The following is an 18,822-nucleotide window of genomic DNA, read 5'->3' on the forward strand; positions in this document are numbered from 1 at the left end:
ATTATTCTCCTCAGTCAGTCCAGGGCGTCGTGTCCATATCTTACAGCTCCTTTTAAGAGATTAGTTCACATAAAGCAGATTAACATAGATCTGACCCAGGCAAATGTATAACAATCAGGCTTAAGTTCAGCAAGTCGCTGGAGACTCCGCGTTACGAGTTTGCCTGTGACTCTCTCATGACCAAGGCCGATGTGATATGGATCAAAAAGCCCTATTGTTGAGTGTTTGCTATGCGTTCTGTTCTATAATGTTGTATACCTAAGGAAGTGACCTGAGGACTATGGCGGGGCTCATCAACCCCTATACTCCTAGGGACAAGAGGTCTATTGTAAGGCCAAAGGAATTCGATCATGACTCAAGACGTCTTATTCTCGGTATTTCATTATAGTAAGATATGAGAATAATAAACTAAATCACACAATGTACCTTATACATTCTCATTATAGAGCTTAAAGGGAACGTACTAACACAAAAAAAAGTATTATTTTTGCAGTTGTCACCTCGTTTTCCCCACAGACAGGGTTACAATAGAAGATAACACCTCTATAGATAACACCACTAACCCATCATTACATCACTACTGACAAGAGATGATGTCACAGCTTATCTCCTCCCCCTCCCTGCATTGAGCATTTCTAGAAAACTCTCCCATAGACCTCAATGAGTCGGCTGCAGTCTATTCCCCCTACGCCAAACAGCAGCACAAGATGGGGTATTCCTGCCCCTGTGTGCTGTTAGGACAGGTGGAACTTTTAATTAGCTAACAGTTTTTCCCCCTATAAGAGGCCAGAGCGACCTCCTCCCCCCTGTGTTTTTTTCTGTCCTGTGCGACTGGACAGGTGGAGGAGGCTGTGGCCTCCTCTATGGTTTAGAATAAGGTGTCTTAGATCCTTTCTTCTCTTTCCCTTCTTTCTGAGTGAAAGATCTAGGTTTATACTGCAGTCTTTTGTCTTACCTGCCTTGTGCAGGTTACTGACTTTTTCAGCTGCAGTTCATTTACTGCCCTGCAGTAAGGTAAGCCGTGTCTTCTTTCAGCTTTCCCTCTGTGTTCACTGCAGAGACTAAAAGCACTAATTTCTATTGCTATGGGCACCCTGTCAACTTCACAATATCGAAGTCGATTCACCGCCATTATGGTAAGATCCAACCAAATTTTTGTATTTCTTGCGGTTTTTCAATGTGCACATCTAGAGAAGCATTCCACAAGTCCAAAACCTGGTAATTCTGAACTGACAGCTCTGCCAGAACCTGGACAGGTTCAACCTCATGGCCTGGAGGTTGACCGCATCGTATACGGAGATAGACGATTATCCCAGGCCGTTCTAAGAACGTTGGCCCATTCAAGAGCGGATTCAACTAACAGGAGTTACCAAAGGATCTCGGATAGGCAGCTTAATAACTCTGCTATCGAATCGGTCTTGGAGTTCCTACAGAGTGACCTGGATAAGGGGCTAACTCCAGCTACCCTGAAGGTTCATGTTTCAGCACTTTCCGCTCTTCTAGGGACCTGGTTATAACAAGATCCTCTATTAAAGTAATTCCTTAAAGGGGCCTCTAGGCTCCGCCCTCAGATGCAGCCCCCTGTCCCGCAATGGGACTTGGCTGCGGTTCTTCAGGGGCTTTGTTCTCCCCCGTTTGAACTCTTAACAGAAGTGGACTGGAGATATCTCTCCTACAAGGTAACCTTCTTGTTGGCAATTACCTCTGCCAAAAGGATTGGAGAATTACAAGCTTTGGCTGCCTCGGAGCCATTCATTACCTTTTTCCCTGATAGGGTTCAACTTGGGTTCATCCAGGGATTTTGTCCTAGGGTCGCATATATCTGCACATATATTTGGATTGTACAGCTTCCTTTCGAAGAACCTGCTCATCAATACCTACGGCCGTAACAAAGGTGTTAAAGCCACCCTGTCAAGATGGATCAGGGAGGCCATCGCTTGCTCTCTTCGCGCTCAAGACCTACCAGTACCGGAATTGGACCAACTTCCCGGTCAGAGAGACGCTCGCTCTCCTTAGAGCAGATATGTTCCGCTGCTTCCTGGAGTTTTCATCTGATGTTCGCCAGACACTGCAGATTGGACTGGCGCAGCTCAGAGGCCACAGCCTTCGGACATTCTGTCTTGGCATCTGCTTGCCAAGATCTCCCACCCTAGTTGGGATTTTACTTGCTAGATCCCCATCTTGTGCTGCTGTTTGGCGTAGGGGGAATGGAAGATTATAAAGATAATCTGTTTTCCCTTAGCCCAAACAGCAGCACAAGGCTCCCTCCCATTGTTTATGGTAATGTTTGTATTGTTATATTGCCTTTTATACTTTTTGACTAACACAGGGGGGAGGAGGTCGCTCTGGCCTCTTATAGGGGGAAAAACTGTTAGCTAATTAAAAGTTCCACCTGTCCTAACAGCACACAGGGGCAGGAATACCCCATCTTGTGCTGCTGTTTGGGCTAAGGGAAAACAGATTATCTTTATAATCTTCCATTGCTGCCTATGGCCATCACTGTGCTGTAAAATATATCACTAATTGCTGTTAAGATGGCTAGATTGTCAGGCAAAATGGCCGCCGCCAGTACCATGTGCGGAAAATAGATTTAAAAAAAATTAAGTTAATTAATTTTAAAATTTTTGTGATAGCAGAGCAAAGAGATATCTAAAAATCAAGATGGAGTCCGATCAAAGTTTGCTGGAAGCCGTGTTGCAATGATAGGATAGCAATATACATGTACATAAGAAGTGAGGAGTGTTAGACACAGAGCGGGACGGAAAAATTTAACCAAATTTTCTCCGTTTTGACTATTTTTTTTTTTAAGGAAATGTCACCAACGATACACTGATCACATGATGATCCAGCGATCAGCTGTTTGACTCTCCTACAGTGCGCCCGCAGGGGAGATAAAGAATTACAGTTTGTACTGTAGCAGGTAGCACATAACACGTTTCTGCCCGATCTATGTAGGCCACTGCAGGTTGATAAAGGCCAAACATATTCCAGCGAGTGTCATAAAGCAAGTTATTCATCCTCGGGGAACTTTATCTGGTTTTATCTCAAGCTGGCACATGATGCTCGCCGCATGTGAGATTCTCATATTGACTCATCAGTTTAGCAGGGTCATGTTTAGGCCTTCGAAAAGTCTTCTTAATGGCTGACTCGAGTATGAGGATGGTGATGTGGGCAAAGTGCATGGTAGGTTAGGACTATGTGACTTATATGTGGGACTGTGGTTTAGTGGGAAATTCTCACCTTCGGTTTTATAGGGACACCACTATATACGCAGTTACAATAATACATATAGAATTGCAGTCGCCCCAGGTGGCCACTCCAGGAGTTTTGCTGGACTAGGACACAGGAACAATATTCATCAATACGTCTTGGTACCGAAAGTTTGATCAGAGGGTCAAGAGTCAAGGCCAGAGGCCTCCTCTTCACTAGTGACAGGTATCTAGGAGGTAGCAGTCCGCCTGGTTGTCCTTCTGTAGACTCCAGTGACAAAGTCTTGTAGAAATTTGGCAAAGATTACAAAGCTCTGTCACCTCTCGACCTATATACTAGTTGCTGTTGAAGGGCCTGTCTTCAAAAATGCCATGGTGGAAGGTTTCCTCTGCAGCAAGCTGCCTCCCAGCCAGAGGTGAAATGAGTAGACTCCTTCCCCAAACATATTATTTTACATGCATAAAGCGCACCCATCACCAGGTCTGAAAAGCCAATGGCCTACATTATCTGATCGGCGCGGTCACCCTGACTAAGGTGTTTATCGAAAACTGTTCAGCCATTCCAAAGATAGAAGCCCTTGTAGTGTTCATACAAATTAGTCTAGTAGCCAAGTGGGCGGTAACACTGTGGTTTATCTGGGGGCGGGCTCTCTTCCTATGTGTCATGTATTGTTACCACCCACTGGTAGGGTTATGCTAATTTGTACCAACATTTGCAGGGCTTATATCTTTGGAATGACTGAACAGATTTGGATAAGTAAAACACCAAAACGCTCAGGGTGACAACACCGATCAGATGATGGAGGTCCTTGGACTGTTCAGATCTGGATACTAAGACAGATCAGATCTGCGCTATCGCTGATTGAAACAATATTTAGTACCTTTTCCCCCATAGAACAGGCAGAAGATATTTGATGACATCATGGACCTGAATTGTATACATCTAAGGGTCCATATGGCACTATATGGCGTATCGTGTGATGAGCCACTCACTATAGTCTCATCTGACAGATCATTGAGCAGGAAACAAACAACTCCACCCGACTTATATAACTGTGCAAACTTATCCTTGGCTTACCTGCCTGTGCAAGATACCCATCAGACCGCAGGATCAGAGTGCGGAAGTCATTAATATTTCATTATATTATACTCCGCCAACTTAACACAAGACTTTCAAGTAGATCAAGTCCTCGTGACTGCATACTATACCGCTGTAACCCAACAGTGAGCCTCACCATACTAAAGATTACACTAGAGTACGGTTCCTTGGGCTGTTGGGTTTGTTGGGTCCATCACTGGGTATATGGGTAAATCTACATTTTTTTAAAAATTTTTTTTAAAGGGAGTGAATTACAAGTTAGGCGGGGGGAAGGGGTTTAGCCTAGTGTTATAGTTTTACTTTATGTCGGACAACCCCTTTAACAAGTGATAAGCTAAGCTATACCTATGAAGGGTACGGTAGTTTTTCATGCAGGTGAAGCATGTTAAGAGTATGACATATGCCATAGATAACTTCTGACCTCTGGACCTTGCACCCACTTAGAACTAGATCAAGATCTCGTTTTCTTGGCATTTGGGTGATGGCTTCTCGCACTTGCTTATTTGCACAGAAGAGTTTCTTTATGGAACTCTGAGAACAGACAAGACATCACGGGGCAAATCTGTAACGTAAGATACATAAGATTTGGGTTAATCCTTCCATAAATAGATGATATCTCGATCTGTCCTGGAATAATTGTGACATCTAGCCTTAGACTTTATATGCCGCCATATGGAGCCCCTTGAGCTAGAGGCTTATACCGCCATATTGGAGATTTTCCGTGTGGATTGTTAAAAATGACCCGTAAAAATTGTAAAAAAAAGTTAGTGGAACTTGAGATACAGGACAGGCTGATAGAATGTGGGCGGCGTGCTCCGCCATGACACTAGGATAGTCCCCACTATTGACCCCTATTCCGGTTTTCCTTTAGTCCAGAAATAAACTTTATTGCAACTAGTCAATATACCCAACCAAGTCTATATGGGCCTTGAAGGGGTTTACAGACTACCCAGAAAATTTGATGGTGGTCAGGACAAAGAGTAAAAGAAGGCGGCATACTCATCTAGCTTCAGCACTCCAGTATGGCGTCCTCCATTGCCAGTCTCGGCCGGATTGGAAGTGGTGGGGATCCCATGACCGGTACGGACTCGTATGCAGGACCAGTGATGTCACTGCTATCCAAGTCATTTACTATTGTTTTCCATCCTTGAATTTAAAAAACCATAACTTTTTGATTTTCCCATGCATGTAGCTGTATGGGGACTTGTTTTTTGTTTTTTTTGTGGGATGAGATGTATTTTTCAATGGCGCCATGTTGGGGTACATGCAATTTCTCAGTTCGCTTATATTAATTTTTTAGACAGACGTGAAAGCAAAAATTATGCTATTTTTTGTGTGGGGGGGGGGTTGCCAATCGCTGGGTGTTGCAAATAACACGTTGGCCCTGATTTAACAGACTCCGCTGTTACCTATTTTGCTACTAATTTTTGGGAAGGTGTGTAGCCTGGCGTTTTTTGTTTTAGCCCCCCCGACATCTGTAAGGACACAGCCTTGTATCCTTGCCAGTGATCGCGGCCATTCCACCATTACTTTCTGCACTGATTCAGTTGCTAAAGGTGAGCACCCCAACCCCATTTATTTCTGGGGTCACCTTTATGTACAGTTAAAGGATCTGCACAGGGAGCGTGCTCTCAGACTTTTTTGTAGATCCATGTTTAAAATGTGCCACATTGCAACAAAGATGCACGATGTTTGCACCAATGTCTACAATAGTAAATTTAGGCCGTTAAGTTTATGCAAATTTTTGCAGAAAACGGGTTTTACAAAAATTAAAAAGTTGGCTACGTTCTCAGACCACAGATAGCGCAAGCAGTAGAAAGTTGGGGTTGAAAAAGTCCTGCACACTAGATTTTTATTTTTTTTGTCTGGCCCGATGACGGAGAAGACGCCCCATTATAGTCAATGGGGTCCCTCGGGATCTGTCGTAACGTTTAGTCTGATCTTCTGTTTTTACGATGTAGCAAAACAACGCAGATGTGAAACCTGCCTTACAGCATTAGAAGAGCAGAGAATAGAAACGGAAATCTTCCAGAATCACCCGAGGGCAAATTCCTTCTCTTAAAATTCACATCAACATAAACTGCAGCTTGGTGGCATTAGGGCTTGGTAGCGGTGGATCAGGGTGAGAAGTACATAGATTCTTAAGAAAAATTATCTTCAATGGTTTGACCAAGAAATTATTATAAAAATGGAAAGGTTCATTGTGTGAACTGACACAGCTGGACAGAGATCTGGAACGTTCCGGCATGTAAGACTCGCTTCGAGCAAAAGGGTTGTAAATAAAAATTCACTCCGTGTCAAGTCAATACGGCCCACGGACTACAGAGGCGCTATCGAGCTGTTTAAAAACTATTCTTACTGCACCCTCTTGCTCAACCGCATTGTGGTGCAAAAAAATCTCAATACGCCTCCAGCCTCGAACGTGGGTTGAACCGAAAACTGTTTCGCCTCAGAGGCACAAGACGCTCACAGGTGGTCACTTTGCAAACCCATTCAAGTGAATGGGTTTGAAAACCGACCGCCGGGTTTCCATCTCCTATCCAGTTTCTCTCGGCAGAAGATGGCAACCCGAAAGCGGAGACCGGGCGCAGGTGTGAAGCCGCCCTAACCTGACACTGTTATATGACAGGATTTTGTTGGCTGATAAAACATGGACAGTCTTGTCTGGACAAGCCCGAACAAAGGTGAAATCGAATGAGAACAGAGCGACAGAGTGTGTGGCCTGCATGACAACATGGTGTAACGTGGTGAGATGTAGGGAGATTCACTCGAGAGAGGCCCCGAATATTCTGTAGTAACTCTCACTAGGATGAAACAATCTGAAGTTATGTAATGTGCTCCTCAGTATATGGAGATTCCAACAAGTTTCGAGTTTCTGAACGGCAGTGACACAAGGTGAGGCAATTTTATCCTCTTTGCAGCTCTGACATGTTGAGTAAGATCTCCTATTCTCCTGTGCAGGTTATGAGACTTCATAGGTGACAGCACCAGATGATGTTGCAGGTCACTAATTGTCTTGCGACAGTTTCTGCTGGCCTCCAGCCTAACAAGCGATTAACGATGCCATCGTCTCCAGTTTCCGTACCATGTTCTGAATAGTCTTTGAGGCGACATCACAGACATCATCCAATATGACTTGGTTGCCCAATTGATTTCCATCATGAAGCAGTGCTGATCAAGACTGTACACCACCATTCTAAGGCTGCGTTCGGGCCTCCGTATCAGGTTTCCGTCTTCTGCCGGCAGAAGACGGAAACCTGTCAGACAGTGTCTGGCCGTGAGCGCTTTATGCTCTCCGCGGCAAAACCAGTTTTTTTTAAACCGGACACAAAGTCCTGAATGTCTGACTCTGTGTCTGGTTAAAAAAAACAGTTTCGCCGCGGAGAGCATAAAACGCTCACGACCGGAAACTTTTCAAACCTATTCAAATAAATGGGCTTGTAACATGACTGCAGGTTTCCATCTCTTGCCCAGTTTTGCGCAGGAAACGGAAACCTGCAAAACAGAGACCCCGGGTGCAGATGTGTTCGAACTCTAAGAAGTCAAGTAACTCAGTGAAGGGATACGAGGTATGCACCGGTAAGTCAAAAATGGAAGGTAAAGATTATGATGCCGATACGGTGACTTCCTCATCACTTCAATGCGGGGACTCCCCAACTTCTTCAAAGTTGTATATACTTAGGAGCACATGGTTTCATTCAGTCATTTAGTCCTAAAAAGAGACAGAATTATCTCCAACGTCCTCTGTGTGAAGATACCCTTTGGTTGGTTCCAGTCAGCGTTTTGCAAAAAGTAAAATAAAATTCAGGGTTTATTTGCCCCAAACCATTGGCCAGATTATACACTGATCCACCAAAAAAACACTGAGAGATAAAGTGAATTCCATTGATTATTCTGTGACCCCCACCAGGAGGTGAATGGAGATGGGTAAGTGTGAGGATCGGAGCGACTCTACCAAGGACCAAAGCTTTTCCCAACCGCGCAGGTCTTAGGGTTGTGCTCGGTATACAAAAGTGTTCCAAGGGAGGACAACTGGTATTCTGGCAGTGGCTTCATTCAGAAGAATAACAAGTCTCTAAATTTATTAGGAATGGTTTAAAAGGACAAGACAAAAAGTTGGGTTTTCATATGGTCTCCAAATTCTCTAAACCTTAATCCGATCTGTGAAAAAACAAGTCAGGCCCACCTGCACCAAGGATCCATTAACCCCTTGGTGCCAGACAAACCTGGTTACCTGCACCTACTGCAGATCCAATCAGAGCAGAGCCATAGTACAGTCATGTGATCAAGTTCCTTGGCTGGGCCTAAACTTGACCTTCTGCCAAGTTTCTTCGTACATGCTCATAGGCTTTCGTCATACGCCTTGTGGAGGCCTCGTAGGCTTTTTTTATTATTCTGGTTTGACATGTAAAAAAAATAAAAAAAAATATATAGTGAAAAAATTCCACTTATCAAAACTATTGTTGGTATAACATTCAGGTTTCAGGTAACTCGTCGACATGTGCACAATTGTTTTCTCTTCTCTACAAGCTGTTGAAGATCACTTGCTTATGGAGACCCCCTTTAAAACATGCCTAAGTTTTCAGTATACGAGTCATTAATATTGTAACATCCTTTATTCATGAATTTTGGCTCCTTTCTGTGAAATCCTGCACTGAATTCCACATCCTGCCTATGTCTCTAGAGCCAGCGGAAATCTGTACACCGGAGTATTGATGCGCAGGCGGCAGGGAAGCGAAAATGGAGTCACTTCAGTGATATCTCCAAAGTTATACCTAGAACAATGGTCTGTCTCAAATTCCTCAGTATTATCTTACAGATAGAGTGTGCTGTCCGATGTGGGGCTGAGTTTGCAGCAGAATGCACTTGGATGACACCCCGTCATGTACTTACCTCGATGGAGACTTCCAATATACTGTATTTTGCTCCAATGACACAGAGCAGTACAGAACAAGAGCAAGTCACACACTTTGGATGTTTGTTGGTCTGAATATTGTCAGTGCTGGCGGTACATGTGCCAGAGGCGTGGGCTTCTAGAAATTATGGTGTACCATGGGAGGTCCCATATGATAAAAATGAAATCTACACCCGTCAGGAACTGGTATAACAACTTAGCCCAGGTTTCTGGCATGACTTACTGTAAACCCAATGAGAGGTGCCCCCACCCTCCGTAATCTGTGCCAGGAATCGGGAAACTAAAGTGGTGAAACTGTAGTACAAATATAGTCTGTGCGTCAAAGAAGTACACTAGTTTTTTGGGCATAGATACAGTAGATCGTATACAACCCAATAAAGCAAAAACAAGCAAAGAAGTCGCATGCAAGTCAATACAAGCTCCCCATATTTAATTGGTCCTGAAAAACTGCAAGTACAAAGTGTCATGGGCATTAATGGCTACGGAGACCTGTAAGAATGTCATAAAAGCACCACACAGTCTGTAGGCGAGTGACACGGTGAAGGGGCGGCCGCCACATGTAACGTATTACAGAAATATGCTCTACAAAATAACAGGCAAAAAACACGGAACTGGCAAGACAACATTCCCCAAATGGCTCACGGTCAGCAAGGCGAGGGGGGAAGGTACATCGGCAGTCGATCAAGCCATATACAAGGTTGCTTCCGGCAAACACTACGAAGAAGAATTTTGTTCCATTCAATTCATTCAAGTAATTTATAAAATGATGTGTCCAAAAGGACCGTAAAAAGACATTACAAATAGAAGCACTACTGAAAAGGTAGGTACACAAATGTCCTGACAATACATGGTTATTACATTCATGAAAGGTAGTCACAAAGCGGAGCCGTCACCCGCAGGCGGTGGTGCCAGCCGTTCTGTGGGATTAATGCATCTTATTTGCCAGGCAGCCCATTAATAGGTTGGCTGTTGCCTAGCAATAGTAAGTAGGTGAAACCGCCTTTGTCCTCTGACTACAGTAGTGAATCACGTAGTCGTCCACCACTGGCGAGGGCAGCCGGCACATACTAAAAAGGGGTTAAAAGGAAAAGCAGATACGTTAACGAAACGGCACAAAACGGGTTGAAAGAGGTTTTCAGGCTTATTAATTGATGACCTATCCACAGGATAGGTGAACAGAAGATCGTCACCCCGGATCGGTTGCCTGAAGAGACAGCAGCATTTATGTGGGGGCTGAAGACACGGAAAACCAGGCACTGACCTCGACACTGTACAGTTGCGCTTGGCATCGCAACTCAGACCATGTGACCGATGAACGTGAAGTATTGAGTGCCGCTGTCGCTTCAAGCAGCCGATTCGTGGGCATCCTGGGTACCTAAGTATAGGTATCAGCTGCCATCCTGGATGCCCAAGGATCGATTCACTAAGCTCTGGCAACTCCTTTAAAGAAAAAAAAAAAAAAAAAGGTTCTATGCCTTAATCCCATTTTGCTACTGCCCAGGTCCCCCAACACAGGAAATGACTGCTCAGCCAATCACTGGCTGTGGTAGTGATCCGCCTCAATCAGTGATCGACCGAGTGGCACTTCCTGTGTATCCATTTAGCGGAATCGGGTAGCATCGAAACAGGAAGTTGGCAAGGTTTAGGTTTGTTTTTTTTTTTAACCCATTCTGAGCCATTTCCATAAAAAGAACAAAAGTAAAGTCAAATAAAATCGTGCTCATTAGCTGCCAGAAACCCCTGTAAGGCACCCCCGTTACATCAGTGCGAGCACGGCGCCACAGAACGGCTGTCTCCAAGGAGTGGAGGTGGCAGCTCCCTTTAAACTTGCTTTGGCGATAATGAGTTAACCCCCTACGTTCACATTTCTGTGCGCAATAGCAGTTTGGTCTAGGGAAGAGAGAGTGTTGCAACCGCATGTAAGTGCTCAGCACCAATAACATGGCTCACGCGTGATCTTTACAGGATTTTGTACAAACCCAGCACTGGCGTGCAAACAAAAAAAAAAAAAAAAAAAAAAAAAAAAAAAAGATGCAGGTCACAACTCGGAACACATAAAAGCTATAGAAGTGCAATTTAACTGGATCGGTGCCCAGCATCAACACCAGCGCTCAGAGGTCCGATGGGAGACGCGGACATTATTCTTCTGCGTGTCACAGTTTGTTGTGGAGGCTACGAGAGAAGCTGCCCGTGCCTGTCAGTCGCCCTGTCTGTAGGCTACAAGACAATGCAACAATCAGGAAAAGTGCTTTAATAGTTATTAAGGATCCCGACAAGCCTTCTTTAGTAAAGACCTGTATCCCCCAAACATCTTTGCTTTGAGTGCTGTCATCCCTCTGTTATTCCTCCTGGAAAAGCTGCTGTTACCATCCTCTTGACAATAGGAAGTGTCCCTACACAGTCAGTCAGCACTGTCTGGACCATAAATTGTATAAAGGGAACACAATATTTTACATTTCCAGTAGGAATAACAGAGGGACATCACATCGGATCTAAGAAAAGATGTTCCAGCCTTGTCATTTTGTAGGGAATTCAAGTATTTACGAAACCAGATAAGCCAGGAAAGCACAGAGTTCACCCCTAAAACAGAGGCCTGTGCTGGATTTTATAGCGTGGCTCCAATTTTGATAATTCTACATCAATTTCCTCTGCCTTACTGGGATTGACCTTGAGTGACATCAGGTCTTAACAGGATTCAGAATAACACCGGCCGCTTCTGTGTCCTGCCTTCACATTTCCCAGCAGCCCCTGCCAGCTTAGACTGCAGACGACATGCACCTATATGTTTATCTGTCAGCGACTGCTGCGGAGTGGCTTATGTAAATCCTACATCTCAGAGAATGCAGTACAGCGGACAGACTTATAGTTATAGGTGGCCGTACACCGGGATGCCGGCCAAACCTGTCAGGGGTAAGTAGGTATCTGCTTTCAAGGAGGATAAGTCGCTGACAGCAGCTTATTCAACTCCTCGAGAACACTTAGGCTATGATCACATCTGCGCAGGGCAAGGGCAGTCCTTTCTCCAGACGCACAGACCATACACATGACTGTACCGCAGTCTGATGTGGGACTCCAGAGCGTTGCAAACATTGACACCAAAGTCACCTCACTTTGCATGCTCTGCACTTTGGGTGCACACAACGTGCTGGAGTCCCTCAGCGGCCTCATCTCAGTGGACACCAAGGTTTAGGACCTTCAATCCTGGCAGTATAGTGCAACCAGCATCATTCAGAATGTATACGGGAGATCAGCTCCCAACGAGACAGATGTAAAGTGCTCAAAACTGGAGCTACAACTTCTCAAGCATCTCTGGCCGAGTGTCGCTACCCCTGCCGTCAACATCCGAAGAGAAGGTTTTCTTAAATAGCAACAGAAAGAGTATAAAGTAAAGGACGAGGAAACAAAAATAGTCCGCACAACATTACAGTCCCAGTCCTAAAGCGATCTGCATAGCTATGACAAGCGGCAAAATAAAACCTGTAACATTGAGAACGTTGTGGAACATCTACGGAAAGCAAACATGAGGCAACTTTTTTTTTTTTTCTTTTTTCCCGTTGTGACAAGTGAAACTCTGCACATAAACCATGGCGGATCTAGTCTAGTTGCGACCGTCGATATTGCCAAACTGCGGCAAATTTCGGGAAATAAGGGAGTCGGGAAGCAGTTTCCCTTTTGTATCTTCCCCCAGTTGCAGCCAAGAGTCCTCAAGTGGATGGGCTCAGACCGCAGAGTCCATGTCTATCTTGAGTTCATGGGCAGGCTGCTCAGAAGCATTAGTTCTCTTGGGTTTATGCTCCGGAGATTCGCTAATCATTCCTAAAGTTGCTGCTCCGCAACTGGTCTTCCTTGCCGAGATGCTTTTCTCCGAGTTCCCGCAGCACTGCTTGGGGGCGCACTGAGTTCTGCAGGAAAGCTCGCACAGGGAAATTCTAGATCCAGATTCAACACTGGAAAATTCCGGTTGGATGGTGGTAGCGTGGATTCCTTCATCGTGGAAGAAGTCTTTAATACGTTTGGCTACCTCCATGTAAGCGGTGGGGTCTTGGCATTTTATGTGAGCTGTGGCGATGATGCGGCTTTCGGCTAGCTGCCAGACGTGCAGTTCGTGGACAGCTTCGACGCCTTCGATGTTTCTGAGCTTTTGTTTCAAGGAGGAAATGTCGATTTGCTTGGGGACCGTTTGCAGCAGGATGAGGGCAGATTCTTTGAGAAGTGGGTAAGTTGTGTACAGCAATATACACACCATGATGACGCACAGAGCGGGATCTAGGTATAGCACCCAGCATGGGCCCGCAACCTTCATCTGTGGTTCTTCTGTGCTGCCATTCAGGGCTAGTGAGGTATGATTGACTTCTGGATGATCGTCGCAATGGTCGTGTACACAAGGGTTGATGCACTTTTCTCCTGGTGGACAAGGGTTAAAAACAAAGTAAAAGACCAAAGCGTTGACCACCACAATGACGGAGCCTAATGCATCACCGAGGACGTGGAGGAACACTCCGCGCATGTTGAGCTGAGAACCGTCCTCGTGGATTTCTGCCACGTGGTTTTGTACAACGTTGCCATTCAGTCGGTGATCTCCTGCGTTGTCTGTCGAAGCGTCTGCCAAGAGAGGAGAAAGACTGGTTAGAGCTGCCGGTGAAAATCCAAGACTTCTAGAACATTCTCGCATACTAAATGCTAAAAAATGTCACTTTACAAGCAGATCTGTCACCTCCACAAGTCAGCTGATCAACGTGACATCCCTGCTGGCGTCAGCACCACTTCTGCTTCAAAAGCCAGCGGCGTCGCCTTCACTGGTCAAATGGCCCGTTTGCAGTTCAGTCCCCTTAAAGGGAGAGGGGATGAATTGCAATATCAAACACGGCCATTATACAGTGTGTGGCGCTGTGCAGCAATCATCAATCTCATATTGATAACCTATACTAGCTACAGCAACAGTATCATTATATTGAACAACCCCTTTAAGCCTGTGTAGCAGAACTTGGTTAGGGTACACAAACTAGGTATTTAAGTTTTCAATTATTAAGGGGTATTTCAGGCGTATTAATTGAGGTTCTATCCTAAGGACAGCTCATCAATTGAAGACTGGCGGGGTCCAACACCTGGGCCCCCCGCCGATCAGTGGCTTGTTCAGCTCTGCAGCCTTGTCAAAAAACAAAACAAAACCGCAGCGCCACACACTGTACAGTGGCTGTGCTTGGTATTACAGTGTAACCCATTCACCCGAAACAAAGTGAACCGCAAAAAGGCCACTGAATAAGTCTCATGTTCAGCATTAGGGTGTCAGACCCACCGTTGATGAAATCTTAAATGCGTGTATTTACACCTAGACCTATGAGAAATTTATAGTAAACGATCAGGGACTTGCCCTTCCATACTAAGCTTACATTTTATCCAATGAGAATGATGCCTTTAGGGTGTCGCTTCCAATCAGAATTGCCAGTGACATATGATGCATGCATAAATTAAAACAAAACAGTGGCGTGGGCAAAATCCTAAAACTGTTTCTGAACACAAAAAACCTGACCTAACATATGTGCAAAAGCCTAGTAAGATAGTGACTGTGCTTATTATCACTTGAATGGGACTGAGCTTAGAATAAGCCATATGAATGATGAATGCTATCACACGGTCTGTAAAGCGAAGCGGTGCTCAGTGAGTGCCGCTTCCACTTCAAACAGCTGATCCATAGGGTTTGTGGGTGTCAGGTGTCCATGAATCTTCAACTAGAGACCGAAGGATACATCATCTGCTAAAAAGTGCCAGAACCCCTTTACTGTGGCTCTCCGATCAGAGCAGACATGGCCTCAGCACTCGAATATCTAACTAGACTTCCAGGAGAGCAGAGAATCGCAATAAAGAAATCTCCACGGGATGAATGGGCAACCATGGCGGGTTCCTATCAGATGGGAGCCACTCTCCCTCCTGGATAATAAAGGAGGCCCCGGCCAGATTTCCTGAACCTCTTAGTTCTGAGAACTGAATGTTTTCTCCCCTCTGCATTCCTCTTGTCACTTGCTGCGCAGATCACCAGAAAATGCCAAGAGAATCGCCAACTAGGAAGCGGCTTCTCCAGACGGAGCGTGACCAATTAATTAAATGGAACATCCTTGGCAGCGCTCGGCCTGTGCCTGAAGAACGCAGCCATCTACGGGGCGACAGAAAGAAAATGACTTCTAGCACTGCGGCTACCGCTGTCCTACTGATTCCGTACCCAGACAATGGTGGTAATGCTGAACCAGCCACACGTTAAGTAGGGAGCAGTCCCCAGTACTCACCTGCAGCCTACAGTCCTCCTCTATTACAGGGCTGAGCAGTCCCCATCAGCAACCTACAGTCCTCCTGTTACCCGGCTGAGCAGTCCCCATCAGCAGCCTACAGTCCTCCTGTTACCCGGCTGAGCAGTCCCCATCAGCAGCCTACAGTCCTCCTCTATTACAGGGCTGAGCAGTCCCCATCAGCAACCTACAGTCCTCCTGTTACCCGGCTGAGCAGTCCCCATCAGCAGCCCACAGTCCTCCTGTTACCCGGCTGAGCAGTCCCCATCAGCAGCCCACAGTCCTCCTGTTACCCGGCTGAGCAGTCCCCATCAGCAGCCCACAGTCCTCCTGTTACTGGGGTGAGCAGTCCCCATCAGCAGCCTACAGTCCTCCTGTTACCCGGTTGAGCAGTCCCCATCAGCAGCCCACAGTCCTCCTGTTACCCGGCTGAGCAGTCCCCATCAGCAGCCCACAGTCCTCCTGTTACTGGGGTGAGCAGTCCCCATCAGCAGCCTCATCTCTACCAACAGAAAATCAGGACAAACCTGTACATACACTCACACTAGTCCGGTTTGGCAGACATATGTAATGTGTAGGACCAGCTATTCAGAATAGCTCATTTGTATCTTTGTATTAGTAATATAATGGACTGTGTGTGTGTGTGGGGGGGGGGGGGGTTCATGTCAGAAGCCACTACGTTGGTACACCGACTAATATCACGCCCCGGCACAGGTACATGTTATATAACTGACTTCCTACAATTCCTTCACACATCAACCACAATATACCCATAGATACTATACTGTATATATATGGGATGTAACATACATAGGAAACATGACATCTGCTATATAAACCTAAAGCAAACTCTACACAAACAAGACTACTATATCTAATCTAATGTATAATATTCCATGTGACATGTAACATGTATCATACACTCCTGGCAATATATAAGGTCCTATACGAGTCATGTAATTATATGACATGCATCATACATGTATATACACTACTGGTAATATATAGCCTTGTGCATGATCCACATGTATGATACATGCTATATAGAACTAGAAGGCTCACACAGTGTTACATACTACATGTAGTGTATACAAGTGTATGATACATGTTATATATAGTTGTGTATATACACTACAGGCAGTATATAACCTTCTATATGTCACATGATCTATGTAATGTATATCCAGTATGATGTCTGCTATACACTACAGTATATGTTATATATCTATAACAATCCCCACAGAACATTACCGGTACATATATATATACCCCCTATATTAGGATGGGGAATGACATCATGTTACAGGCCATAGTATGACGTCATACTCCCTGTATAACACTATGCATACAGAGAATGAAACATGACAGCAGCCACTATGACGTCATACTCCTTGTATATGATCACACACATAGGTCCTCTTTATCCTTATATATATATGGACCTAGCTCCAGCCCCGGCACTGTGACGTCACAGTCCTTACAATGACATCACACCTGCCCCTTCTCACCGTGTTTCCCGGGCACCACCTCCACCCCGGGCCCGTTCTCCACCAGGTTGTTGGTCTCCTCCCGATCCAGGGCTGCCCCGTCTCCGGACGATCTCTCCCGGTTGCGGTGGGTCTTCTTGGCCCCGTGAGAGTGCCCGTGCCCGGAGCCTCCGCCGTGTGAGTGTCCGTGGCCGGCCCCGGCGCTATCCCGGAACATACACAGGCCGATGAGATTGATGAGCAGCCCGCCGACCCCGACTCCGATCACCACCAGCGGCTGCTCGATGGCCTGGGGCTCGGTGAAGCGCTCCACGGCCTCCAGGATGATGGTGAAGCACAGGGCGGTGAGGAAGATGGCGTTCACCAGGGCGCCCATCACCCCGGCCCGGATCCAACCGAACGTGTTCTTGTCGGTGGAGTGAGTCTTCTGAGCGAATCGCACGGCGATCAGGCCGACCACCAGAGCGATGACATCGGACAGCATGTGGAAGGAGTCGGAGAGCATGGCTAGGGAACCGGTGACCCGGCTGACCACCACCTCGGCCACGAAGAAGACGAAGGTGAGGCCCAGCATACATAGCAGCCGCACTCGGTTAGACTCCCACATCTTGACTGGTAACCGAGCCGAGGAGGACACGGTCCAAAGGTCAGCGCGGAAACGGGGCGAAGGAGAAGGAGGCCGCGGCGGGTGACAGCCGGGGGGGAAGGGGCGAGCAGTGACCGGAGCCCGGCAGCAGCAGCGGCGGCGGCGGCTTCTCCCTCACTGGGCATCTCTGACGTCCGGAGCAGGGAAATAATACAAACTTTTGCACCCGAAACCGTCTTTTCCACACGGAGCAGAGATGACGAGGCCCCGCCCCGCTCCTACACGGCCCGTGATTGGCTGAGCCGGGACGCGATGTGCTACATAGCGACAACCGCCATTACATAGGCTGAGGGGGAGGTTACTATAGAGACCGGAGATGAGTGCACAGCCAGCTCCCTGCAGCCCCTCACAGCCCCCCATGGCGGCTCACTGCTATGGAATCTCCCTCTGACAACCAATCACATGTCTGCTTTTAGGTTTGTCAGGCAGGTTGGGATATGAGAGAGGTGATCTGATTGGTTGCGAGGGGTAATCCCATTATACATCAGGGGTTTAGGTAGTAATAGATATGGCCTAGTTCACACGGCGTCCCCCTCCTGATCAGGTCCAAATGAAGGAACATAAGCAGAAGTGCGGAGGCAGTGGCTGATTCCGAAACTCTACAAGCCTGGCCGGCCATGAGGAGAATAAGGACATCATGGCTGGTTATCAGGAGGACACTACATGTATGAGAAGATAACCCGACCACAATAAGGATATCATGGCTGGTTATCAGGAGGACACTACATGTATGAGAAGATAACCCGACCACAATAAGGACATCATGGCTGGTTATAAGGAGGACACTACATGTATGAGAAGATAACCCGACCACAATAAGGACATCATGGCTGGTTATCAGGAGAGGACACTACATGTATGAGAAGATAACCCGACCACAATAAGGACATCATGGCTGGTTATCAGGAGGACACTACATGTATGAGAAGATAACCCGACCACAATAAGGACATCATGGCTGGTTATAAGGAGGACACTACATGTATGAGAAGATAACCCGACCACAATAAGGACATCATGGCTGGTTATCAGGAGAGGACACTACATGTATGAGAAGATAACCTGACCACAATAAGGACATCATGTCTGGTTATCAGGGGGACACTACACGTATGAGAAGATAACCTGACCACAATAAGGACATCATGGCTGGTTATCAGGAGGACACTACATGTATGAGAAGAT

General features: G+C 46.2%; 1 protein-coding gene across 1 annotated transcript; it reads right to left on the reverse strand.

Annotated features, from left to right (window-relative positions):
* Positions 1-11,244: 11,244 nt before the first annotated feature.
* SLC30A1 (solute carrier family 30 member 1) lies at positions 11,245-17,816 on the reverse strand. Its single transcript, XM_075267139.1, has 2 exons — positions 17,013-17,816; positions 11,245-13,825 (listed from the first exon to the last, which is right to left on the reverse strand). The coding sequence occupies exons 1-2, from the start codon at positions 17,596-17,598 to the stop codon at positions 12,942-12,944; spliced, it is 1,470 nt and encodes a 489-aa protein (XP_075123240.1). The 5' UTR covers positions 17,599-17,816; the 3' UTR covers positions 11,245-12,941.
* Positions 17,817-18,822: the final 1,006 nt, after the last annotated feature.

This window comes from Leptodactylus fuscus, chromosome 3 (assembly GCF_031893055.1).
Source record: "Leptodactylus fuscus isolate aLepFus1 chromosome 3, aLepFus1.hap2, whole genome shotgun sequence".
Taxonomy (NCBI): Eukaryota; Metazoa; Chordata; class Amphibia; order Anura; family Leptodactylidae; genus Leptodactylus; species Leptodactylus fuscus.

Bases quoted from the DNA above. Each gene is read 5' to 3' on its own strand.
- SLC30A1 (XM_075267139.1), bottom strand. From the start codon at position 17,598: ATGTGGGAGTCTAACCGAGTGCGGCTGCTATGTATGCTGGGCCTCACC. The intron at 13,826-17,012 runs GTGAGAAGGGGC...CTCTCTTGGCAG, and splicing joins GGTGGTGCCCGGGAAACACG to ACGCTTCGACAGACAACGCA.